The sequence below is a fragment of the Euphorbia lathyris genome, chromosome 2, assembly GCF_963576675.1.
Source record: "Euphorbia lathyris chromosome 2, ddEupLath1.1, whole genome shotgun sequence".
Lineage (NCBI taxonomy): Eukaryota > Viridiplantae > Streptophyta > Magnoliopsida > Malpighiales > Euphorbiaceae > Euphorbia > Euphorbia lathyris.
Window position 1 is genome coordinate 57997353 of NC_088911.1, and position 27228 is coordinate 58024580.

The 27228-nt window shown below is 36.7% G+C and overlaps 2 protein-coding genes across 4 annotated transcripts; one reads left to right on the top strand and one right to left on the bottom strand.

Moving 5' to 3' along the window:
* Positions 1-1859: 1859 nt before the first annotated feature.
* On the bottom strand, positions 1860-3471 carry LOC136218332 (protein RESISTANCE TO PHYTOPHTHORA 1, chloroplastic). Of its 2 annotated transcripts, none has more exons than XM_066005134.1 (4): positions 3136-3471; positions 2843-3053; positions 2589-2623; positions 1860-2499 (listed from the first exon to the last, which is right to left on the bottom strand). In XM_066005134.1, the coding sequence occupies exons 1-4, from the start codon at positions 3367-3369 to the stop codon at positions 2473-2475; spliced, it is 507 nt and encodes a 168-aa protein (XP_065861206.1). In that variant the 5' UTR covers positions 3370-3471; the 3' UTR covers positions 1860-2472. The 2 variants fall into 2 exon arrangements, with proteins under 2 accessions (XP_065861206.1, XP_065861205.1); XM_066005133.1 differs by having other exon boundaries at positions 2589-2758; positions 3136-3468.
* A 2817-nt stretch (positions 3472-6288) lies between these two features.
* Positions 6289-25641, top strand: LOC136218333 (piezo-type mechanosensitive ion channel homolog). Of its 2 annotated transcripts, none has more exons than XM_066005135.1 (21): positions 6289-6545; positions 7182-7262; positions 8031-8190; positions 8277-8434; positions 8648-8804; positions 8973-9159; positions 10188-10303; positions 11177-11261; positions 12028-12243; positions 12317-12494; positions 15816-15944; positions 16114-16287; positions 16467-16700; positions 17113-18657; positions 18953-21423; positions 22565-22960; positions 23511-23669; positions 23873-24382; positions 24523-24658; positions 24740-24884; positions 25089-25641. In XM_066005135.1, exons 1-21 carry the CDS (start codon positions 6497-6499, stop codon positions 25222-25224), a joined length of 7422 nt encoding a protein of 2473 aa, XP_065861207.1. In that variant the 5' UTR covers positions 6289-6496; the 3' UTR covers positions 25225-25641. The 2 variants fall into 2 exon arrangements, with proteins under 2 accessions (XP_065861207.1, XP_065861208.1); XM_066005136.1 differs by having other exon boundaries at positions 15819-15944.
* The last annotated feature ends 1587 nt before the right edge of the window (positions 25642-27228 follow it).

The following is a 27228-nucleotide window of genomic DNA, read 5'->3' on the forward strand; positions in this document are numbered from 1 at the left end:
GGCTAGTAAGGAATGGCTTTGATTTTGGTTTTTCATCCTTTAATTAAGACAACAAAATTATACAATATAGAGAGAAAGAAAATGAGGGAAGAATATGAAGAGATTTATTAAATACAGATTTGAATCTTTAAAGAGAGAGGGGGGTTAGAGAGAGAAAGAGATGGAGGGAAGAAGATGGAGGATAGGGGTGAAGCAATAAGGGTATTTTAGACATTTCAATCTTAGGGTCCCACATTTTTAAATAAGAGAGATGAAAAAAGGATGAAATAGTGCGTTGACTGGCGTTGACCGATCATTTTAACCGGTCATACACCAAAGTGGGAGGTCACCTATAAGTTTTTACATATTAGTGAGATAAATTGAAGGTTGTACACCAAAGTGTGAAATGGAGCAAAGGTTGTATACCGTTGCTGAAATTTACCCAATGATTCTCCATGCCTTCCTCTCACACACCACTGTACCTCTTAGAACTAACCACAACTCTATTCCCTATATTCCTAACAGAATTTGCCACCTCATACATTCATAGTTGGCTTCTTCTTTCTCCTAGAATAAACCTGTAATATTGGGCTTTTGGGAACATGGGCTAAAACCTGGGTATTGCCATTGGGATGTTCTGTATCACCATCCTTTGTGCAAATGCTAACAATTAACAGTGGAAGTTTTATAAATATTTGGTAACTACCACCATTATGATTATGCTACCTAGGATGGGTAAATTTAACTGAACCTATCTTACTTTCATTCTCCTCCCAATCTTTCTGCCATTCTCTTATGCATAGGGGTGGTAATTTCTGATATATTAACATGATGTATAGTAACAATCTGACTAATATGATTATTGTTAATCTTGCATTTATATCATATACAAGTTGAAGAAGAATGGTGGGATCCAAGTTGCTCCTAATTCTGATGGCACTCCTATATATGTTATAGAGGCAATCTCATTGATGCAGATTACAAGACATATGGGCAGCGTTGGACACTCCTTGGAAATTCAGTGTGGCAAGCTCACATTTGTACAGTTTTAGGGACAAGAATGCTTCAAATTGGGGGAGTATTGTTACGATTATAGATAGGAAGTAGTTAGGTACTATTAGTTTATTGCCATTATTTTGGAGCTAAGAGAGATCCAAATGTAGGATTTGGCTTAGGAGCCTGAATCACATCCTTGAGATGGATGTCCTGAAACTTAGGATGATTATAAAGTTCTATAGGTTGATATGAACTTGGTTCGGATTTATTTTCAGTTTCAAACTATTAATCAAATAAGAACCAGTAAGGCTGGGATTTACCTTCTCCTTTTGAGGCTTAAGGGCTTCAAACTGTGCTTTATTAACAATTACAACAGCAGTGGCCTGCTTCCTTAGTGAAGGCTGCTCTAGCACATCTTCAGTTTTTCCTTGCAATTTGAAATCTGCTAGCTTTATCTCCCTCTTAGGCATTTCATCGAACGGTTGAAAGGTGGGTTGCAAGGTTTGCTCTTTTTTGTTCACGGGCATTACACCAAACGGTTGGGCGGCAACCAAAGTAGGTTTTGAAACCCCTTTCCTTTCTAAAATTACTTGAGCAAGATATGAGAGAGATATGCGTAAGTTTTGTTGCTCCTTACAAAGAAGTTATCATTGTTGACTAGAGTCTTATTGCTCCTTACGAATCAGTTCCCATCGCTCATCAATTTCTTCCATGGTTGGAGGAAGGAAATCTCTTATACCAATGTAATGATTAGGGACCTTTGGAAATAGTGATTAGAGAAGAATTAGGGTTAGAGGTAGGAGAAGAATAAGAAGAGAAGAGAGAACACAGAATTAGGAAGAGAATCGCAATAGAAAGAGTAGAGAGAAGAAAGAAGAAAGAAAGAAGGAAAGAGAGATAGTTTTCAATTCAATATTAATCTAATAATAGTTACACAGCAAAGGAGTCTAAATAGACATAACAACTGCTGACGTGACAGTAGTTATAATTTTCCACAGCTATAAACAATACGGGTGTAAACATTCCTAAATAACATCTATTAAAGTTAAATACAATTTAATGTAAAAACAATTAACCACCTAATAATACCTAAATAATTTCTATCTATAACCATGACAAATATATCGATAACATGATACGATTTTGACAGGATAACCCGGATTGCTACCCCTACTTGTAAGCTAATTCATCAGGTTCTATTATACTGAGCTGACAGATGCAAGATCAAAAAGAAAGAACAGGAGGGCAGAAAAAAGTGTTGATTTTCAATTGATATGTGCGAGAATAGAATCCCAACACTAACAATGACCACAAGAGAAAGTGGAGTGAGTTTCATGCTTGTATAAATGTTATCTTATCAGCTGGAGTTGATCAAATCCAGAAAGGAGGCAGCGCCAGGCCTTGCAAGTAAGATTCTGCAAAATACTGTGTTTGATAGCGACCACAGGCATGGCTAAATTGCTTGGAAGAAATGCACAAAGGATTGAGGGTGAGTGGTTATTCTGTTTTCTGTAGCCATCCCATCTGCAGGAGCATACAAAAAGTGAATTCTAATTCTATAATCGAATCGAAGGTTGTATTGTAATTGTAAAAGCATCTAGATTGTAGCATACCTTCCATGCGTACATTCCAAAGAAGGCAAAGGTATCTGCAGACCATACAAAAGCAAAGGATTTGTAAAAGAAGGGGATTAAGACATTGATCAAAGGAATTAGGAGAAACAGATAGTTAAGAGCTTCTTTCTCCTTCTTTGAGCAGTCTCTAGCTCGTAAAGAAGGAATTGCTGCAATCGAAATAACAATTAGAATTTAGATTCTTCTTCTTCTTCTTCACTGAAACAAACAAAATTATTCTAGCATTGACTTACTGAACATCCAAATAGACCACATCCCCATCAATCTCCAAATATCTGGTTCATTTGATGGAAATATAAGATTAAAAGAAAGTGCTCCGCCTAACAACATTGATATATACGCTTGAACCTCAAAAACACTGTATAAAGCACTTCCAGGTACTGCTGGGTTTTTCGACGCTGTAGAAGCCCTAGGCGCGAAGGTTGCTGCAGTCTTCTGAACAGCCTGCTTAGGATTAAGAATTCAAACTTATAACCGCCGATTACCAAAAAAAAAAAAAAAAAGGAAATTGAAATTCTGAGCGAACCTTTTTGAGATTTTTGTCTAGTGCAGAGGAAGTCGGAGTGAATGTTTTGCTAGTTTCATTTGGTTCTTGTTCCGGGGACCCCTCCTCTGTCTGGGAATCAACTTCCTTCGCGGTGCTACTGACTTTCAGATTCTTGATATTGCAGAAACTATGTCTATACCTTGGATTTGCGGGTGTGAATGGCAGCCTTGAAATTTGATAGTTGCAAACAGATGATGAGATCACTGAGTTCATTTCGTCCAGCAGCAGCAGCAGAAGAAGAAGAAGAAGAAGCCTCTTTTTCCTTAACTCCGACCAAACGAGAGGCTGATTTGAGATAATGAACCAACGGCCAAATTGAAAATATGCAAACGCTGTCGTTTTATGGGCTGAGAATTAATTTCATTTTGATTTCAATTTAATTGAATTTCATTTTGAAAACTTGATTGCTTTGTAACTGATTATAATTTAGTTGAATTAGTTTTTTTATTACAAGAAGAAGACTTAAAAACCAGCCCAACAAAATAAAAAGGAAAAGAAAACAATAAGTACTATGAACATATCCATTTGTCGCTGCTCATCCTTCCGATCTTTAGAAAGAATATGCTAGATGTCTGTGGGATTCACATCACACTCGTAATGATCCAAATAGAGAATTCCTGCGAAATTTGTCATCGAATCTGTTGCACAGTTACCTTCTATATACGTATGAACAAACTGCATCTCTCATGGCCTGTCTCGCATCTGCTAATACTAAACAATTAACTAAGAAAACAGGTGATTAGTTGCTACCAATCCTTACATAAATCCAAGAACCATTCTAGAGTCCAACTCAACAATAACATGTCTATGCCCTTTTCTCCAAGCGGGGCTTACAGTGAAAAAAATGCCCCAAAGCTCAACTAAAAAAGTTGAACAAATGTCGATATTCACTCTGAAGCCACAGAACTAAGATTCATTCCAATCTCGAATGAGCCCCTCGTTGATGTTAAGCCAGGTTCCCCTTACATGCTCTATTTGCATTTAACTTAACCCAACCATGCTTCGAAGGAAGCCACTGAATGTAAGTGAGAATTCTATTATGAGCTATATGAGGCGAATTTAAATCAAACGAAGTAGCAAAATCGTTCTTAACCTCCGGTCACCTCTTCCAACGTTAAATAAACGGTTTCCGCCTCCAATCGAGTGGATGTCTTGCATGTCACTATGCCATTTTCCCTTTCACATGACACAAGTTACACGATAGACATTTGTTTTCGTGTCGTCTGAATATTTTTCGTGACAACATTTTAACTCTATGTCATCTGAAGGCGAAATAAAAAATGCGCTCGATTCTCAGATAACGTTACGGTTACAGAAGCCTGTCATCCAAAGAAAACGCGCGTTTTTGTTAAATTTCACTTACTCATCAGATGATACCTGAAATAAATGACTGTCATTGTATACGGAAAACAAAAAAGTGGCAAACGAAATTTCACTTACGCGGCCATATACCAAATTTAGGCGCTGGATGGTTTGACTGAAATTTCAGCTCGTATAAAAAGCCTGTATCTCACCCAAAACCCCATTTTCTAGGTTACGCAATCTTGATCCCCTCTCATCTCTCTCTATCTCAATGGTTGATTCATGCAATCAGTGAGCTCGAAAGACGGTAGTGGTAAGTATCTATTGATTTTCATGGTTCCTTACTCTCTCTTTTCCTCATCCGATTTACTTTTGTGTATGTCGATTTCAGCAGATGGAATAAGGATCTATTGATTTTCAGACCTATCGTTGAAAGGGTTAGATCTCTCGCTTAGATACACTGATTTTATTGTATTCATTGTTAGATTCACCGCTGAAAAGCTTGAGTCTTTATCTTTTTTAACCTAGGACAATACAATGCCGGTTGCTGAAGATGTTCTGATTTCTTTTTATTTGAACATAATATTTGCAGGGATAGTAAGAATGCTACATGCGAAGGCTGACTGAAGAGATTGTCAATCAGTTCTTGCGTTTAGCATATGAGAAGATTTCTTTAACTTATTGAGTATATATTGTTGTTATGTTGGTTTGAACTGATTGGTTGCATGATGTTGTTGTGGGTGGTGCTGCTGAGATAGGTTTGCAATATATCATTGGCTTGTTATGTGAATGAGTATCTGTATGTATATGAAGCATGTTGGTTTGTTCATGCTTAATGTTCTACTTAGGAAGCTAGAAGTGATTGAGTATGTTTGATGTACTGTTTAGGAACATAGAACTCATTGATTTAGGAAACTAGCCTGATTTTGAGTATATATATATATTGTTATGTGGGTTTGAACTGAACGATTACATATACGTATAATGTTGTGGGTGATGATGAAATCACTAGAAATCACTAGAAATCTCAACTATATATATAATCCAAATTGAAAATGGTAGCAAAAGTGTAAATTACAGAGAGAAACAGATTGTAACTGAAAGATAAAGAGAAACAGGCTGCAATTGAAAGAGAGAGAGAAAGATAGAAAGATAGATCATTTCTTTTTTTCTATTTTTATTATCAGATTTCCAGGTCTAAAATTACCTCTTCGTTGGTGTATCAGGGCTGCCATAGAGTCTTGATTTGAAGCTTCATGCTGTTAATGGAGTACCTCAAAAATGTAACCGGCAGAAACAGAGAAAGAGAAAGGGGAGTGAAAGCGAGGGTAAAATGGTAATTTTAGGTTTTAAAAGGGTAAAAGGAGAGAGACAGCTGGTTAAAAGGGAGTCAACGGTTGAAAAAAAGCTGGTCAACGGTCACAGTGGCTACCGATGTAATAAAATGTAAAGTTCAATAGCAATATCGGGAAGAATTGAAATTCAGTAGTCACAATATGAAAATCGGTATAGTTCAGTGCCCATGGTATAGTTTACCCATTGATTTTAGTTTAAAGATTTGTTTTGTCAAGTCCAAATATCAAACATCACATATATTAAGGGAATCCATTTCAAATTTTACCAATTGGAATCATCTATTAAATGATAAATAATAAGCCAAACTAATTGACTTTTTTATTTGTAAAGAAAAGATATCGAATTGAAATTAAAAAATAAGTAAAGAGAATTTAATAATTATTACAGATAATATGTAACTTTTTTTTTTTTTTCTTTTTCTTTCTGAAAGCAGATAATATGTAACTTAAAAAACGAGTTTGTCATTAAATTAAATTTGGGCAAAGGAACCTCCAACTATTCGAAGCGAAGTAAGACAGACAGACAGAGGGCAGCAAACATTTCCCGGTGAGGAAATCGATTTCCCGGGAAATGGGTTTGCGGTGCCACTTTTGATTATAAACCCATTAACCAATCCAAGGAATTTCGATTTTCGATAAGGAAGTGATGAGACAAAGTTCATCCTGCTGTTAACTTTCTTCTCATGGGGAATTTCCTCGTTGGATTTGTTTTGCCATTGCTACTCTTGACAGGTGAACTTTCGTGGTTTAGTATTTGGTATTACAATTAATTAGCTCAAATTCAGCTTGCTTTCTGACTCTTAGCTTACAGGTTGCTGAGCTGATGCTGATGTATTTTCTATTTTGGTGTCTGAATTCAAAATTTGAACTTTTTCTAGCTCGAAGCTTTATGGGGGCTTTTGGGTAGGAATTTATGGAGAAAATCACCAGAGTTTTTTTATGCATATGTCGCTCATTAATATCGCAGTGGTTTAGGTGCTAACAGTTTAGTCGTATGCTTAATGCGCTTGCTGAAGTACGTACCATATTAATTCTCCGCGTACATAGAATTGGAACCTATAAATTAATAATGAAATGATGTGATCTCGTGCAATACTTATTAGATTATCCATTTATGCACTTCTTCATTCCATTTGTTCATTATTAGTATTCTGGAATAAATAAATAAATATACTGCACTGTCTAGTGATTAGGTCATTGTAGGTTTTGAGTTTAGTTGAGCAATTTACTTCCAATACAAAAGAAGCATTTTGGTTAAAAGTGTCTTTGTGGTCATTGGAATTGCATCCAAATTTCTGTAATGTAGATAGATTATCTGAGTGACATGCGAGTACTATCAATTTTACATGTCTCTTTTATTTGTTGCAGCTTCTTTGATCAATTGGAGTTTAATTTCTCTAGCTGATTTAGTAGCCTTCCTTCTCATTCAGTATGCAGTACCACAAATTGGTAAGCAGTTTTGTGTCTATTACAGTTACATTGATTTACAGTGATGTGTTATAGTGTCGACGTATCATTTTTCTCTTTTGAAAATAATTACCTTAGCTGGTGTGTTGCTACTATTTTTATAAAAATGTCCGGATGTATCTGGACAGACATGGTGGATAAGTTGATGCTGTTTCTCTCTTCCCTGCTTCAGTTATCATTATTGAATTTGTTCAGCCAGTATGATGATGCTCTTTGCTGATTGAGCATTGGAGGTTTTCCTTTACCTATAACAGTTGTGACTATAAAAGTGTTTGGCTTGCTGTGGCTCTTTACTTAGCATTGCAGTTACCGTATGCAATTAGAGCTTATTGCCACTGAAATTTATCCTTATTATTGGAGATCATGTAATATGAACTTTTTCTTCAACCAGAAAAGTTCCTTCAAGTGGTCATTTGTCACAGCAACCTGGTACTATGCTTCATATACCTGGTCTGAGTAGCTATACTTCATCTAAACTGTTATTTCGGAGTGCTTGTTATGGTGTTTTTTTTTTCTATGAGAAACCTTATAGGTGCTAATCTTAGTCACTGAAACTCTTAGATTTCACTTCTCTTGTTCACAAGAAATTCAAGTGGTTGCTAATTTATTTGTTATGTTGTTAGTATCAGCTTCCCAAAACACGAAAATGCAGAAAATTGTTGAATTTGCGCCTTTTCATTGAGGAAACTTCCAAGATAATCAAGAATATTGCGACTTTATATCTATTGACATAACATTGATTTTTGACAGGTTTTAGCTTCCGGAGACGATTTTTGTTTCTGTGGCCTGTTATTTTGTTTTCCATTCTTGTTATTCTTTCCCAACTGGTATATCTTGTTACATGCGCAATTAAGGGAGACAAATGGAGTAGCGATAATGCTTGGTGGGCAAACCTAATTGGTTTTATGGTGTAAGATTCAGTTTGAATTTTCAATTTACTCCTGTATTTGTTCATTGGATTTGCATTTACTGACTCATACTCATGGCAATCCACAGAATTGAATCTTGGAAATCTCCATCTGTTATCTATTTCTTGGTTCTACAACTATCAGCGATTTTTATTGCTTTAGTTCATATATATGGGAACAGATTTGGTCTATTTCCTTGGCGAGATTCCTGCTGGGGTCAGTTCTTAACCATTCTTGAACAGATAGGTAAGTAAATATTCACAACTGTCCAACTTTTTGTATTCTTATGCAGAAAGACATTTATATCTGAAATATTGTAAACAGTTTGCACATACATTAGTATGTTTTCATGAAATTTCAGTCCCCTAATTTGGTGATTCTTCTGGTATAACCACATTGTTGATACTACTAATAAGTTTAATTTTACTGATTTGTATTTTATGTTTTTACATGAAAAAGGTTCTCATGTCCGGGTTGCTTCTTGTCTGCTGTTGCCCGCCATCCAGCTGGGTGTGGGGATCAGCCATCCTACATGGCTTTCTCTCCCCTTTTTTATTGGTAGCTGTGCAGGTCTTGTGGATTGGTCCCTAACAAGCAATTTTCTAGGGCTTTTCAGGTGATTTTCTTGTGAACATAGATTCTCACAAACCACTAGACTCTCTAACATATGTGTATGTGTGTGCCCATAGTCCAATTCACATGATGAATATATATATGTACACACGCACATGTATATATATTATTCCTTTGAATGGCTTATTTTGATTTTGTAATTATCTTGAAGGTGGTGGAGGCCTCTTCAGCTGTATGCAGGCTTTAACATTATCCTGCTTTATGCCTATCAGCTTCCTATAGAGTTTCCCAGTTTGTTTATCTGGATAGCTGATATTGTTGGTCTTTTCAAAATATCTGGCAAGACGGAGTGGCCTGAAATTTGTTCTGCTCTGTGTCTTGTACTTTTCTACATCATGGTATGTTTCTATGAGAATGTAGCAAAACTATGTCCTTGTATTAGATTCATTTCTTATGTGAAAGAAGTGGATTTGATTTTTCTTGAATTTAGGCTCAACAAAGTCCGATATGATATAGTTATCCTATATGTTACACTAAAAATTTCTTCCAATTGTAGCTTTGTAAATTCCTCAAATGTGGATCAGAAGTCAGTATTTTAAATGCTTATTTAACCATGCATAAAGTAACAAATGAGTATGTTAAAATTTAGGGCATAATCACCAGTTAGTTGTTCTATATTAGGTTGATTAGCTTCCCATAAACTGGTAAATTGGCTAGTTTAATGTCCAGAAACTCAATTATTATTTGAATAATATCAAGTATGCCGTGTCATCTATTTCTCTTGCAAATGCTTCATCATATAGAAACGTTATGTTGACAAAAACTGGAAAACAAATTGTTTAAATGTGCAAGTACCTGTTTAAGGTGAATGAGGAATGGTATTAGTTGATAAAGAGAGCCAAAATTGTGCAAGATGTTGACATGCCATATTCATAGTTTTAATTTTTGTTTGTTTATGGTTTTAGATGAATATGCCCCCTAGGATCTATATATTCCGATATGTTTTTAGGTTGGAGTTCATATAGCAAACCACATATTACTCCAAGTAGCCTTAATTTTTTTTTTCTACAGATGGTTGTGTTCTTCAGAACAGGATACTTTTCAATAATATGTGGCCCTTACTTGAGATTGGATGGAAAATTTAGTATAGCAGCAGTTTGGTGGAATTTGGAATGCTTTGAAGAACAAGCAAGTTATGCAAGTTTGTTAATGCTGGAAAAATGAACTTTTGTAAACTTTAATAATTCATGTTTTATTATTTAAAAATACCTTTCATGTGCTGTTTAGGATAGAAGGTTTTCAAATGATTTGAGGTGAAAAATGTTTCTCATTCATATTGTGTATCTAATAGCTCAAATATTCATGCGTTGGTTTCTCTAGGTTATTTATGTGGCCTCAGTTTTAAATGATTTTCTGCTTCCTGCAGCTATCATGTGTCAAGTGTGATTTGGAGGAAATGGATTTCATGATGTCAATGAGAGAAAGCAATTTGACAGAGCAGCTTCTCCCATTAAGGAGTTCATTTTTCGTCCGTGAATCTAGGTAAGACTTGAAACATTCTCTATTATTTCAATGTTTTGCCATTCACAGCGTTGTGGCACCATTACCTGCAACATAGTTGGTAATTTAAGTCAATCAAGAGTTAAAGATAGCTTTCAAGTGACATTTGGAACATTTAACATTATAGTTTGTTAAATGTTAGAATTGAGGTCCAATCCAATGGGCCACTGCAAGTAGAGTTTAAGCTAAAAGTTGAATTAGGCAATTGATTTGAATTAAGAAAACAAATGGATAGATATTGACTAGATGGATCATGTTAGTTTCTAAAACCAAGCAAAACTGTTGAGCTTCCTGGCCATTGCTAATGTAGCTACTTAGCTAACAACCTATCTCTGCCCTCGGAAAGAAAGAGCAGTGACTCAAAAAACGGAATAACTCTCTTTGTCAACTGAGCCAACTCACAATAGTCTCAAGTTATGTTTCATTGACATGGCTTCGATGATTTATTATTCTGAATATTAAATATTTTTCCAATGGAAATTGCTTATTTCATATTTGCAGAATCCGTGTTCAGTGGCAAAAGAATTTGTCTGTGATTGTTTCATCTTGCTACCAGTTATTGTATAATTTTATCCAATACAAAAATTTCCTTCTTTGCCACAATGCTATCTCTGAAGTTATTACCTCTCTATGGACCAAAAGTAGAATAAAATGTGCGAGTGTAAATTTTAAATTAGTGGAGAACCAGTAGACCTAGGTTTTCATGAGCATTGGCAGGCCCCACATCTGTACAGGCATGTCTTTGGACTTCTCGATAACTAACTCAGACATAAGAGATTGCACATTTAACTAGATATAATTCTATTGCCTTTAACTTTTGATTGCAAACCAACTGAACAACACAATAATTTGCAGATCTGGTGTCAGGCATACCAACGTCTTATTGAGGGGAGCAGTTTTTCGGACATTTAGCATCAACTTTTTCACGTATGGTCTCCCGGTACATATTCATGAACTAGATGTTATTACCCTTTTTTGTTGATTAGTACATTCTTATGATATATTATTGGATGAGAAGAACTTTTAAGCTGGAGGTCTTTGAGAGCTGTCTGCCAGAAATACATCAAAGAGAGCCACACAGTTGTTTTTTACAATACTCTTCAATATATTAAACATACATTTAAGGGTAAATAATTTATTAGTTCCCTCCTTTTTACCTAACACACTGTTTAGTCTCTCTATTTTGAAAAACACATTACAAGATTCCTATCTTTTGTCAATATTAACTCTTTGGTCCTTCTATCTTATTTTTTAAGATTTTTAGCATAAACAGAAATAACTAAAAATCTTAAAAAATAAGATAGAAGGACCAAAGAGTTAATATTGACAAAAGATAGGAACTTTGTAATGTGTTTTTCAAAATAGAGGGACTAAACAGCGTGTTAGATAAAAAGGTGGGGACTAATAAATTATTTACCCTACATTTAATTATTGTTTTTTTAATTTTTTGTTGGTTTGATTTCTGTTAGTTTCCACAAATGATGTGTGAATGATAGCAGCAAATTCCATGTGAACCATCCTTTTGCGGCTTAACTTGCAATTGGGAAATATAGTCATCTCTCCTTTTCTTTGCTCCCTTCATTTTCAGGATAATCTTATTTAATAAATGTGATTCAGAGTTTCAGATAGTATCACACTGAATTAAGAATTCATCTTCGTTTTAACTTATTTATATTTTAATTGAATGACTTGCCTCTATATGATAGGTCTCCTTGTTTGCTCTGTCATACTGGAGTTTCCATTTTGCAAGCTTATGCGCATTTGGGTTACTTGCATATGTCGGATACATCGTTTATGCCTTCCCTTCTGTATTCCATACGCACCGGTTAAATGGGCTGCTTCTTGTCTTCATACTTTTCTGGGCCATTAGCACATATGTCTTCAATATAGCTTTTCCACTTTTGACTAAGAAACTTGGGAAGGTAATTTCTCTTCCAGCATTAAATCTTTACGGAACACTTAGCAGGTTCAAAGTTCTTTCTTGGGTGCATGCAGGATATGGAGATTTGGGAGATGGTTGGGTTGTGGCATTATCCGATTCCTGGATTCTTTTTGTTTGCACAATTTTGTCTGGGCATTTTGGTTGCTTTAGGTAACCTTGTGAACAACTCTGTTTTTCTCTACTTGTCAGATGAGAGTAGCCAATCCTCAAATGAGAACTCCAACGAACAGGGTAAGTGAATTAATTCTCTAACAGTAACAGATTAATTATGAAAATTCTGCTTAAAAAAACTAATTATGATACTTAATGACAAATGCATTTTTTATGTTAGGATTACACATCAGTACTTTTTTGATTCTTCTAACTATCTCTATTCCATCTATTTATTTTCGAGATCTCCATTGCTAATTCCAAGTCTAATGAGCCATCAAGTTTTTCAACACCACCTAGATGACATATAATTTGAGCTGCATTAATTCTACTTCTGTCAGTTTCTTGTCTCGACTTCATTCATGCTACTGTTTTTGCTTTTAAGGGTTTGTATGGCTTGTGCCCAAAGGCCTAAAAACACATGCTTAGCTAATATTTAGAAGTAGGAGATGTATAAGAAAACGAATATACAAGTGGAGACTAAGATTAAGTGGTGGAAACTGGAAGGGGAGAACCAACAAAAATTTGTAGATGAGATGGCCACAAAAGATATTTGGACTTGTAATATGGATTTAGATATAAATTCAGTATGGACTAAGATGGAGCATAGTATAAGGGAAGTAGCGAAGGAAGTTCTAGGGGAATCTAAAGGTAGCATGCCACCGGGTAAGGACACATCTTGGTGGACAGAAGAAGTACGACAAGCAATAAAGAGTAAGCGAGAATCCTATAAAATATTGAGGAAATGCAGGAGTGATGAGAACTACGAAAAGTACAAAGAGGCTAAAAGGGAAGCAAAGAAGGTCATACGGGATGCTAGAGCAAAGGTGAATCGAGATCTGTATACAAGATTGGATATGAAGGAAGGGGAAAGAGACATATATAGAATTGCTTGGATGAGAGTTAGGAAGACGTGAGATCTCGGAAAAGTTAAATGTGTGAAGGATGTGGACAAAAAAGTCCTAGTTGGAGATAAGGATATCAAGGAACGATAGAGGTCCTATTTTGATGACTTATTTAATGGAGATCGCAGATGAGATGTTCGAGATATAAATATCCATCACGATATGATAAATCATGACTGCATGAGGAGAATTCAAAAGGGTGAAGTCAAAATAACATTAAATAAGATGAGATTGAAGAAAGCAGTAGGACCTGATGGCATCCCTATTGAGATTTGGAGATGTTTGGGAGAGAGAGGAATCGAATGGTTGACGATGTTCTTCAACAAGATTTGGAGAAACAATAAGATGCCATCAGAATGGAGGAAAAGTATCCTAATCCCTTTGTATAAGAACAAAGGCGGTGTCCAAGATTGTGCCAACTATCGAGGAATCAAATTAATGAGCCAGACTATGAAACTTTGGAAGCGAGTGATCGAACAAAGGCTAAGGAGGACGGTGAGGATATTGGAAAACCAGTTTGGCTTTATGCCGGGAAGATCAATTATGGAGGCCATCCATTTAATGAGACGGTTAATGGAGCACTATCGAAATAAGAAGAAAGACTTGCATATGGTTTTCATTGACTTGGAGAAGACATATGATAAGGTACCAAGGGAAGTACTTTGGTGGGCCTTAATAAGGAAAGACATTTCGCGGAAATATATTGACATCATAAAGGACATGTATGAGAGAGCGTACACGAGTATACGTACCAGTGTTGGGAAGACTGAAGAGTTTCCTATTACGATTGGAGTGCATCAAGGTTCCACACTTAGCCCGTTTCTTTTTGCCATCATTATGGATGAATTAACGAGTTCACTTCAAGATGGTATACCATGGTGCATGTTGTTTGCAGATGATATTGTGTTGGTTGATGAGACGAAAGAAGGCGTGGAGAGGAAGTTGGAACTATGGAGACAAACTTCGGAATCTAGAGGCTTTAAGTTGAGCCGAAGTAAGACGGGATATTTGGAGTGTAAGTTAAGCGGCGATAGGAGTAGGGAGGCAGGGACAATCACCCTGGATGGGAGAGTTGTCCAGGGCTCAGATTGCTTCCGGTATTTAGGATCTATTATTCAAACGGATGGAGAAGTGGATGGAGATGTCGCTCATAGGATTAAATCTGGTTGGTTGAAGTGGAAGAGTGCCACGGGTTTCCTTTGCGACCCCGACATACCTAATAGATTGAAGGGAAAATTCTACCGCACGGCAATTAGACCTGCATTGTTATATGGTACGGAGTGTTGGGCAGTAAAACACTGTCACATTCATAAGATGTTGGTGGCGGAGATGCGTATGTTGAGATGGATGTGTGGTCATACGAGAAAGGATCGGGTGAGTAATGAAATAATTAGGACAAAATTAGGGGTTACATCTATTGAGAATAAAATGAGGGGAAAATCGACTAAGGTGGTTTGGCAATGTAAGACGAAGAGCGCTTGATGCGCCGGTTAGGAGGATTGAAAAGTGGCAAATGGATGCAATGGTGAGGGGTAGGGGAAGACCTAAGCAAACTTGGAAGAGGGTGATCGAGAGTGATATGAGTTTATTGAGGATTGAGGAAAATATGGTAGTGGATAGGACGGAGTGGAGGGAGAGAATTTATGTGCTGACACGACTTGATTTCACGGTTTTGTATGATGGTTCATGTTAGCCGACCCCGAATCATTTCGGGACTAAGGCTTTGTTGTTGGTCTATATTATTGAGCTTCCATTCACAAATATATTTCTTGTTGCACAATCATTTTAAGCTATATATCCTAATGTTTAAGATACGTCTGGTTCATATTACAAAGTTATTTGAGTACTGTGGATGTGTTTTCAAAGTACTATAATCTTTAGAAACTTTTTGGCTTGATCTATAAGATGTTCCATAATCTAGTGTTGTTTCTAAATTAATTGAGCAGATTTAGCTTATTAATAAAACACTGTCTTACATGCCCCAAAGGGCTGGATCCGGTGGTAATCAGCTAATGTTTAAAGCTGGGCGTTCCAGATTCGAACCTTGGGGTAGGTAAGGGGGTAAAAAGTAAACATGATTTGCTCAGACATCTCTTATGTGCTTAAATTAGTAACGGAAACATGTTTAATGGTCTGTCGTTTAAATTGCAGGACATGGTAATATGGGCCTATTAATATGAGTTGGGTCTTTAACTATCAGCTTAAGCTTTTAGTTCAATTGGTTCCATGACACCCTAGGGTTCTGTAGTTTTTGCAGTCTACCCCTGCTCTTTTGCGGAGGTTGTTTCCATGACTATTGTGAGATTAGCATCATTTTAAGTTTGTACTCAAGTTCTCATCATATATCTTTGATCTCTGAGACCACTACAACTACTTTTTTCTTTTTTCCAATGTCCTTTGATTTGAAATGCTTTTGAATTTTTACTCTTTTTTTTAGTTAATCTAGTTCAGTAGACGACTTCATCTCTTTAACTGTGCCTTTGTTTCTTAATTACAGCAGAAGAAGATACCAAGGTGTTAATTGTGGCCACTGTTGCATGGGGAATACGAAAATGCTCTCGTGCTGTTATGCTAACGCTTATTTTCCTCATTGCCATGAAACCTGGTTTCATCCATGCTTTATATAGTGAGTTCTTGAAATAAAATTCTCTGTAACTCTTTTTGTGTTGTATTAGCATGAAACCTTTGTTTGAGCAATCAAGGATGCAGCATGCATGTAAAGAAAAGTAACTTGCAAAATTTTGTGCATTTGACTGATTTTGCTGATTCGGGTTCTGTTCTGACCTGTGCTTCAGTGATATTTTTCTTGGTATATCTTATGAGCCACGGCGGCAGCAGAAAGATTTGCCAGTTGCTGATTCTTCTTTGCGAGGCTCACTTTGCACTCATATACATTTTTCAGATTGATTTAATCTCTAATACTTTGGAGCAAACAGGTTCTTTAAGCATGGAAGTTTTGCTGCAGTTAGGTACGCATCTATTTTGAGTGATTCAGCTAGATAATTATTTCCTCAATGGGAAAACTCTTGGGTTTAGCTGATTTTTTTTTTTAACAAGTTAGTATGTAGAACTTTATGTTGGTTTTCAAAATTTGACCAGGAGAGAAATATTATGAACATTTTTGTTTCTTTTTCTTGTATTGGTGCAGGTCTTCTTAAACAAGACTGTTCGTGGGATTTCTTGGAAATAGCGCTTCTTGCTTGCTTTTGTGCCATTCATAACCATGGTTTTGAGATGTTATTTTCATTTTCGGCCATTTTGCAGCACACTCCAAGCACTCCTGTTGGATTTAGCATCTTGAGAGCTGGTCTCAACAAATCAGTCCTCCTGTCAGTGTATGCCTCTCCAAATGCCAAATTTGGTCGTGATAATCATTCTTATGGTATACTTTCATCTTTAAGCTCATTACCTTGCAATTTGTTGTGGTAGTTGGAAAATCAAGCTCCTTTCACCTCAAACATTTATGCTTGGGTTAGAGGAATCTATCTGGTTCTTCCTTTAAACAATGATTAAATAACTTACAAGGACATTAACTTCTAGAATGATAAGATGTAGGATTCATATGCCTTGTTATGACTGCTGTTAATTGTTGAATTAAGGTATGTGATCTATCATAGTCCTTCAAACTGCCACTTATCCTTTGTCAAATGCCAAATCATAATTTGTCTCTTCTATCAAGAAGTTTTAAAACTAGATTAGTGTTCAATGTTTAAACCCACTTGAGTTTGCCAGCTTTGGTATGATTTTATACTACTTAAATTGCATCAAACTTAATTGCCTTTTTGTTTTTCCAGAGAGTAGAATAGCATCATTCCTCAGTGCAGTTGGGCAGAAGTTCCTGTCTATGTATCGATCATGTGGAACCTACATTGCTTTTCTGACTATTCTCATTGCAGTTTACCTGGTTACACCCAATTACGTATCATTTGGGTATATCTTCCTGCTCCTTGTTTGGATAATTGGACGACAACTTGTTGAGAAAACAAAGAGGCGTTTATGGTTTCCTTTAAAAGCATATGCAGTTATGGTTTTTGTCTTCATTTATAGCTTGAGCAGTTTCCCCCACTTTGAGATCTGGCTGTCCCAGTTTATTGATTTGTATTTCTATTTGGGATACAACTCCAAGGCTTCATTGCTTCAAAATGTTTGGGAATCCCTAGCTGTTTTGATAGTGATGCAACTTTATAGCTATGAGAGGAGACAGAGCAAGAATAACAGGCCAGAGGATCTTGATCCATTGGATTCTGGAGTGTTTGGGTTCATCAAACGGTTCCTAATCTGGCACAGTCAGAAGATCCTACTTATTTCATTATTCTATGCTTCTTTGTCACCAATCAGTGCCTTTGGTTTTGTATATTTACTTGGCCTTGTGATATGTTCAACTTTACCCAAAACTTCTCGTGTACCATCCAAAATATTTCTAATGTATACTGGATTCCTGGTGACATCTGAATATTTATTTCAGATGTGGGGTAGACAAGCAGGAATGTTTCCTGGGCAAAAGCACTCTGAGTTTTCCCTTTTATTGGGTTTACGGGTGTACAGGCCAGGCTTTTGGGGGCTAGAATCAGGGTTGAGAGGAAAAGTTTTAGTAATAGCGGCATGCACTCTTCAATACAATGTCTTCCGTTGGTTGGGCAATATGCGAAATACAACTCCAGGCAAAGAAAAGTGGGAAGAGCCTTGTCCATTGTTTGTCTCAGATGAAAATGACTTCACAAATGGTTCTGTAGGCAATGATGAAAACAAGCCCACAGCAGACTATAGTGTACAATATTTGAAAAATGAGACACCTACAAATACAAGCATACTCTCTTTCACCTCTGGTCTTACACAAACACCAAATCTTCCTCCTATTAAAACTGGTAGTTCTGAGGTTGGCACCCAAAAATTTTCATTTGAATATATCTGGGGAAGCACCAAGGAAAGTCGCAAGTGGAATAGGAGAAGTCATGCATTGAGAAAAGAAAGATTTGAGACACAAAAGACTACATTGAAAGTATATCTGAAATTCTGGATAGAGAATTTGTTCAACCTTTTTGGCCTTGAAATAAATATGATTGCTCTGCTTTTGTCTAGCTTTATCTTATTGAATGTCGTATCTATGCTATTTATTGCATTGCTTGCTGTTTGTGTTGTTGTAAATCGACGCATTGTTCGGAAGTTGTGGCCCATATTTGTCTTCCTGTTTGCCTTGGTTCTCATCCTGGAGTACTTTGCCCTCTGCAAGAGCATATTCCCTCTGAATCAGCATACCCCAAGTGAAGCTGATGTACATTGTCATAACTGCTGGGACAGCGCAGCAGATCATTTCAAGTATTGCATGAACTGTTGGCTGGGTATGCTCTCTCTTAGTGTTGTTAGATTTGTTTCTTAAAAAATTGAACACGTGTAAGATGTAGATATTTTAGTAGTCTGACCGAGTCTTAAATTCCCGATGTCCTCTCTATGCAGAAGAATACCAAAGCAAAAATTTGAAAATCTTCCATTTTGTTTGTAAAAACATTACCATCCTCCACTCTCCGGCAAGAAGCCCTTAAGAACATAATCCTGACATCATAACTATTTCCTTCTTGTTTTTTTTTTTTTTTCATCATCAGTATAAGCTAATTTTAGGTGCTAATTTCGCTGTAGGACTTATTGTGGATGATTCTCGAGTGCTTGCCAACTATTTTGTGGTCTTCATGCTTGCTAGTTTCAAACTTCGTGCCGATCGTTTGTCTAGTTTCTCAGGCTCGTCATCATATCATCAAATGATGTCTCAACGTAAAAATACATTTTTTTGGAAGGATATCTCTTTTGAAACTAAAAGCATGTGGACTGTTCTCGATTACATGAAACTTTACTGCTATTGCCATTTGTTGGATCTGGTGCTTTGCTTGATTTTAATCACAGGAACTCTTGAGTACGATATTCTTCACCTTGGTTATCTTGCATTTGCCGTGGTTTTCTTTCGGATGAGACTTGTGATACTGAAAAAGAAGAACAAGATATTCAGATTCTTGCGCATATACAACTTTGCTCTTATTGTCCTGTCTCTTGCCTATCAATCTCCTTTTGCGGGGGTATTTAGTTCTGGGACAATAGATTACATATATGATATGATTGGGTTCTATAAATATGATTATGGATTTCGTATTACTGCAAGATCTGCACTTGTTGAGATCATCATATTTATGCTGGTAGCACTGCAGTCATATATATTCTCCTCGAGTGAATTTGATTACGTGTCACTATATCTCGAAGCAGAGCAAATTGGAGCCATTGTGCATGAGCAAGAAAAGAAAGCTACTTGGAAGACTGCACAGTTACAACAAATTCGTGAATCTGAGGAAAAGAAACGCCAACGAAACTTGCAGGTGGAAAAAATAAAGTCCGAGATGCTCAACTTGCAAATTCAGCTTCACACCACAGACACAACCACCAATTGTGGTACCCCTGAAAGGGTAGGCCTAAGGAAAAGGGCCACTCTTATGTCTGAAAAGGATTCTGCTAGCCCTAAGAAAGGTCAAGGAATTTTCATGAAACAAGAGGAGGTCGTGAGAGAGGATTTGGTATTTCCTTTTGAGATGACTGAATCTCAGGTACACCTGAATGAAGAATGTCTGGAAAGAGAAATGTCTCCCAAAAATTCGTTGGAATCTCCTGTTCATGAGATCACTGAGATCAGACAAGAGTCAGCTGATAGTATACTTACTGATTCTGAGAAAAGAGAGAGGGGTCAGTCAAAGGAAAATGCTCTGAAATCTGCAGTACAGCTGATAGGAGATGGTGTCTCCCAGGTGCAGTCTATTGGAAACCAAGCGGTTAACAACCTTGCAAGCTTCTTGAACATTGTGCCAGAAGAGTCAGATATGAATGAGCACTTATTATCTGAGAATGGAGTCTATGATGTGATGGAGAGCCAGATGAATAAGCATGAGAATATGGACCGTGCATCTTCTCTGGAGTCTGATATGAGTTCTGATGCTACAAGTCTTCAAATTGGGAGGATTTTCCGACATATATGGTCTCAAATGCGATCCAATAATGATATTGTGTGTTATTGCTGTTTTATTATGGTTTTCCTGTGGAACTTCAGTTTGCTTTCTATGGTGTATCTAGCAGCGCTCTTCTTATATGCTCTATGTGTAAACGCTGGTCCAAGTTACATCTTCTGGGTTATCATGCTTATTTACACAGAAGTGTACATTTTGGTTTTGTATCTGTACCAAATTATCATTCAGCACTGTGGGTTGACTGTTGATTCTGGCGTACTTCATGAGTTGGGGTTTCCTTTGCATAAAATCAGCTCATCCTTTGTCATCAGTTCATGGCCTCTGTTCCTTGTCTACTTATTTACACTCTTACAGAGATCTATAACAGCAAAAGATGGTGAATGGGTTCCAACTGTGGACAGTAAATTCAGTAGAAGAAGTGCACTGCATCGAGAAGTTCTATTGAGTTATAGCTGGAGTGAAAAGTCACAGGAGCTGCTATATGTAATGGCGAGCACAATGAAGTTCATAGTCAGAAGCATCTTTAGGTACTGGGAATCATTGACACAGGGAGCAGAATCTCCTCCATATTTTGTCCAGGTGTTGATTGATGTCAACCTGTGGCCAGAAGATGGAATTCAGCCAGAGAGAATTGAGTCTGCAATAAACCAATTGCTTAAAATTGTTCACGATGAGAGATGCAAAGCCAATAGCATACGTCTTTGTCCTTTTGCTAGTACAATTCATGTCCAGAGCATTGAAAGAAGTGAGGAAAACTCAAATGTGGCCTTGGTTGTTTTAGAGGTGGTATATGCCTCTCCATTGACAAGCTGTGCATCAGCAGAATGGTATAAGTCACTAACTCCAGCATCTGATGTGGCAAAGGAGATTCTTAAAGCAAAACATGATGGCTTGATTGAAGAGCTTGGATTCCCATATAATATTATCTCTGTCATTGGGGGAGGCAAAAGAGAAGTTGATCTCTATGCCTATGTATTTGGTGCAGATTTGAGTGTGTTCTTCTTAGTTGCATTGTGCTATCAGTCTGTCATAAAAAATAAAAGTGAATTTTTAGATGTTTATCAACTTGAAGATCAGTTTCCAGTACTGTTTGTTTTCGTATTAATGGTAAGTTTCTATCACTCTCTTTATAATTATTATTGTTACTATTCTTATTATTGTTATTACTCCCTCTGTCCCATTATATAAGTCGTTTTAGAAAGTGAATTTTTTTCCAAAATATAAGTCGTTTTAGTTTTCCAAGAATTTTTGTCTTGGTTTTTCATGTATCCATATGTTATTTAACATTCCAAGGCTTATTCCCCAACCATTACATTAGAGAATTTTTTTTAATTTAACTAATGTAAATTATAAATTTGACTCTATATTGATTATATTTCTTAATTTGTGTGAAACACCCTAGAATAACTTATATAATGAGACGGAGGGAATATTATTTACTATGTTCTCAACACACAAATGACAGCAGATATATAACTGAGTTGATATTTGTTCATCATTTAGCTTTTCCATGCTTATTACTTAGTAATGGTATGGGAATGAGAATTATGTGATTTTGATACATGATTTTGATATCATCAAAGCAGAAAAAGAAAGGATTAAGCCTCTGCTTGGCCCCTGTGGTATCTAAAATTTTATGGTGGGACCTCTCTCCGGACCTTCGCTCAGCGGGGACCCGTAGTGCACTGGGCGGCCCTTTTAGCCCTGTGGTATTATTTGATAACATTTGCTCCCTGCAGTATTCCCATAGGTGACATTTAACTCATTTTGAATGAAAAACTAAGCGATTTTTGTTAAACTTTTCGCCACATGACAATTTTTGACACATGACATGTAAATTTAACAATTGTTTTATTTTTTTCTATATGGACTTAATATGTGGATAAATAAGAAAAGAAAGTAATTCTTTATTTATCTACATATAAAATCTATATGGAAAAAAAAAAATTAAATCAATTGCCACGTGTATATGTCACGTGTCAAAAATTGTGTCATGTTGCAAAACATTTAACAAATCATTTAGTTTTCCATCCAAAATGGGTTAAATTTCACCTATGGGAATACTTCAAGGGGCAAATGAATGGGCCAAATATGGTTTAATCCAAAAAGAAACAGATTTATGATTGTAGACCCCCTTCACTTCAAATGAATAGGAAAGGAGTGGTAGCAGGATTTCTGCTCTCTTCAATTTGCAAGGCTCTTTTATTTTCTCTTGTTTCTAATTGTGTAAACTTCTTTCTAAATGCAGATAATCTTTTTCTTAATCGTCCTTGATCGTATTATTTACCTCTGTTCATTTGCCACTGGAAAGGTGGTCTTTTATATTTCCAACCTCATCCTCTTCACATATTCAGTTACTGTGTATGCCTGGCATTCGGATCCTTCCCAAGAAAATGTGACAGGGCTAGCACTCCGTGTTATATTTCTTGCAAAATCAGTTTCTCTGGCACTGCAGGCCATTCAAATCCGCTATGGGATTCCTCATAAGAGCACATTGTATCGACAGTTTCTGACTAGCAAAATTTCACGAATTAATTATTTAGGCTATAGACTTTATCGTGCTTTGCCCTTCCTTTATGAATTGCGCTGCGTTCTGGACTGGTCATGTACAACCACATCTTTGACTATGTATGATTGGCTGAAGGTAATATATGAGAATATCATAGCTGGCAGTACAATATCTTTTTTCTTTCAGTTTTTTTTTTTTTTAAATATCTTTCTGTGTTACCTTTTACCTTTTCATGAGCTGTAAGTGGCACAACCATTACTGTCATTTTAACATGAGTGAGACGTTTGTTTATGAATTGTCGTTAATGTTCTTGCTGTTGCTCTTTGTATTTTAGCCTTTTTTTTTACATGAGAGACCACCAATTTATTGCAAAGGAATCTTATGAATACCTTGTTGTTCAGCCCCCAGCTAATATATTTGGCGCCACATGTGCTTTCCAATTTTTTTAACATGGATTTGGCATGTCTAGTTTTTTTTATCTTCTTTAACATGACATAGAGTTTTCTGTTTTTCTTTCATTACTCATTGGAAATGGCATCCACTTCTGTCTTGCATAGTTGATAGTTTCCATTTCCATATAATTTGTTTTCATGAATCTTGGATTGTTTGGAATTCTATCCTTAGTAGCATTTTGCTTGGTTATTGCAAGCTGATTTCTGGAGCTAATATGCCACTTTTCTTTTAGCTGGAGGACATACATGCCAGTCTATATCTTGTTAAGTGTGACACTGTCTTGAATAGAGCTACTCATAAACATGGAGAGAAGCAAACGAAATGGACCAAATGTTGCAATGGGATATGCCTGTTTTTCATATTAATCTGTGTAATTTGGGCGCCTATGCTGGTAAGAAACTTGTAACTACACCATATTCTTCAATATGGTATATAGGACGTAGTGAATTTGTAATATTGTGGTTACTTGATTATCACTTGAGAAATCTAGAACTCAAAAGGCCTGCATTTCTACTCGAACTTGTGTTTACTGAACTTGCAGGAAACATTCATGCATTTCAATGTTCCATAAATTTTTTATGTTGTTCTTTGTAGATATATAGCAGTGGCAACCCAACAAATATTGCAAACCCCATTAAAGATGCACGCGTTCAACTTGACATCAAGACAGCAGGTGGAAGGCTAACATTGTATCAGACTACTCTTTGTGAGAAAATCCCATGGGATGATGTCAATTCTAATGTTGATCTGGATCCTGATGGCTACTTGGATCTGTATAATAAGAATGACATTCAATTGATATGCTGCCAAGCAGATGCCAGTGTGTTGTGGCTTGTGCCTGATGTGGTTCAGACAAAGTTTATCCAGTCCCTTTACTGGGATTTGGATATGGATATTCTTTTTATATGGGAACTAACTAGAGATAGGCCGAAAGGCAAGGAAGTTGTGAAATTTGAGTCGCCTGTGGACCCTATGGATCTTCCTCTGCGATCAGACATCCAGAAAGTTCTCAATGGCTCTACAGATGTCTTTAGGATATACAATCTTTATCCAAGATACTTGCGAGTTACTGGTTCTGGTGATGTTAGATCTTTGGAACAAGAGGTACCCTATACTTTTATGTTATCTGCATATTTTCTCCAATCTCTTTCTGTCTAAGTGTGACTGCCGACATCCATGCTCGTTATAGGAATCCGTGTTTTTTTCTTTCGTGGAACACAACTAAAGCATTTGGTATTTTACAGGTAAGGTCAGTCAGTGCGGATCTCATTATGAACCATGCAGATTTTAAATGGTGGTCCTTTCATGCTACAAATTCAAGTGGATGTGGAAGTTTGACTGGACCCATGGCCATCATAATGTCTGAGGAAACTCCGCCACGTAAGTTCAAAGAGCATTACTATGTAATTATCCGATAATTTGGTGGATCATGATAATATTTCTGCTAAAATTCTGTTGCAGAGGGTATTCTTGGTGACACAATAAGCAAGTTCAGCATATGGGGTCTATACATAACTTTTGTGCTTGCTGTAGGCCGATTTATCAGACTTCAGTGCTCAGATCTAAGAATGAGAATACCGTATGAAAATCTACCTTCCTGTGACAGGTAATACTGCTGTCTCTCATATTGGTTGATCTATAGACTAGGTAGGCATGATCATGGCAAGCAAACAAACAAAATTGTGTGTTTTTTGCTGTAAACTCAAACCGTAACGAAGTACAACTTTCCTTTACACACTCTCCCCTCCGATCTCGAAGACCAATAATAACTTCATTCTTTGTATTGACAAATAATTATTGGTTGTTGTAGATTAATGGCGATTTGTGAGGATATATATGCTGCAAGAGCTGAGGGTGAGCTTGGAGTTGAAGAGGTCCTTTACTGGACACTTGTAAAAATATATAGATCACCACATATGCTTCTTGAGTACACCAAAGCAGACTAGTTAAGTTAGACTTCGAAACATTAGCTTAGAGTGAAACCTATACATTGTACTTTGATTCTTTTTTTCTAGTTCTGGCTTTTCCGTCTACAGAGGATCCCGCCTTTTTATTACAAAGGGATTCAACATCAAGGATTTGCATTCTGTTGAGCAGCCAAGGCATCATCACGAATGACCGACAACTATGCTGATTCAAAGAGTGGAATTCTTGCTTTTCTTTATTGTATATATGTGATTCTTTGTGTACACTTGATTTTTCCATAAAAAGAGAAAAGGGGAAACTGAAACTGTAGTATCTCAGAGTGTGAAAAGGGGAAATTGAAGCAGAAAAATTTCCTTTTTTTCCTTTAATTTGCAAATTGTTGTACCAATATGCATACAAACTTTGAAGCATATCAATGAAATTTATAATGTTCATCCTATGCTTGTTAACCTTGCTCTAATGTTCATTTAAGCAAATAAACTTGTGTCTCGCCTGCATCTGCTATAGGCGAAAATGGTTAACACTGGACGTAGTTGAGCTCTGGTCTCTGAAGCCATCTAAAATCTCTTTGTTGGTAACATTTATTCAGAAAAGTTTGAGATTTGACCCATGCATTTGATATAATTTATCATTTGATCCTATATAAAGATGCCGAAATATAGGCTCCACAAACTTTTGACAGAATGTAATGTCCGTTTTACTCTGATATAACATGTTTGATTCCCCCCCCCCCCCCCCCCCCAAGCCTTATGCATTAGCTAAAGAAAACCGAGAGAGGGTGAGACCTAGACTTACATATTAACCTTGGCTCGAAGAAAATCATCTAAACAAGGAATAACAAACAATGACTTGTTTAGCTACTATATGAGCTACTCAATGACACTTTCTTCTAACTAAAACAAAGGCACAATGAGGAATAACGGCAGATAAATGGGCAATATCCTCTAAAATAGAGATTGGTTTGTCATTGATGCTATTGTTGAGCAAAGTGATTAGCTGGGCCCGAGTCTCCTTTAAAAATAACATATAATCAATGTAGAACCTGACTGCTTCTCTCATAGTAAGAGCTTCAATCATTAACAAACAGACACATAAGCAAGAATAGTACCAGTATGATCTCCAGTGACTATGTCTACGCTTCCCCACTTAGATGGAGCATTGCATCCCCCATCACGTTAACTTTCACCCAACTGAAAGGAGGTGAGGACTAAGAAACAATTTGTTGATTTTCTATATTTGGTTTGATAAGGTTCAATGATTCTTGTGCTTGAACTCGAGCTCTATCAATAAATTATGTATTGCTCCACACTTTCTGGTTAGGGATTGTTAAAATCTGCTCAACATCCTCATCCACAAACAATTCCTTAATTAAGTTGATATTCCATTCACCCGGTTCAGGATTGATTAGATGATGAGAGTTGACATCAGGGGTCTGATCCTGATATCTTAATCGGGCAATGAAGGAGGGAGAATGGGGAAGCCATGAGATCAGTAAAGCAACAGATAGAGTTCCTGCTTCCCATTTTCCATCTTAACCCATGCTTCAAAATCTCCCTTCATTTAAGCAAGTTCCGCTAACCCGATGATGGGTTAGAGCCCAATGGAGCATCAAGGAGAGTAAAGAAAGGGAAATATTTTTCTTGGAGAACCTTGTAGATTAACAAAGAATGAGTCACAAGCATTTTCCAACTCTATTTAGCTAGGAGAGCTAGGTTGAAGGCTCTAAGGTCCTGGAACCCCAATCCTCCATCTTTCACTTTGCAGAGATCAAACCACGAGAATTAGTGAATTTTCCTGTTATTTTCCTCTTATTCCCACCAAAGTTTTGCTATCAAGTTGTTAATGTCTTTGAGAACTCTATCTGGAAGTTGAAAGCACGACATTGTATAGATTAGAATGGATGTGGCAATTGTTTTAATAAGAATCTCTTTCCCTGCGAGGCTGAGTAATTTACCTTTCGAACTTGCTTAGCGGGAAGTAACTCGAAGCTTAAGATCTCTAAAAACTTGTGTCTTGGATCAATT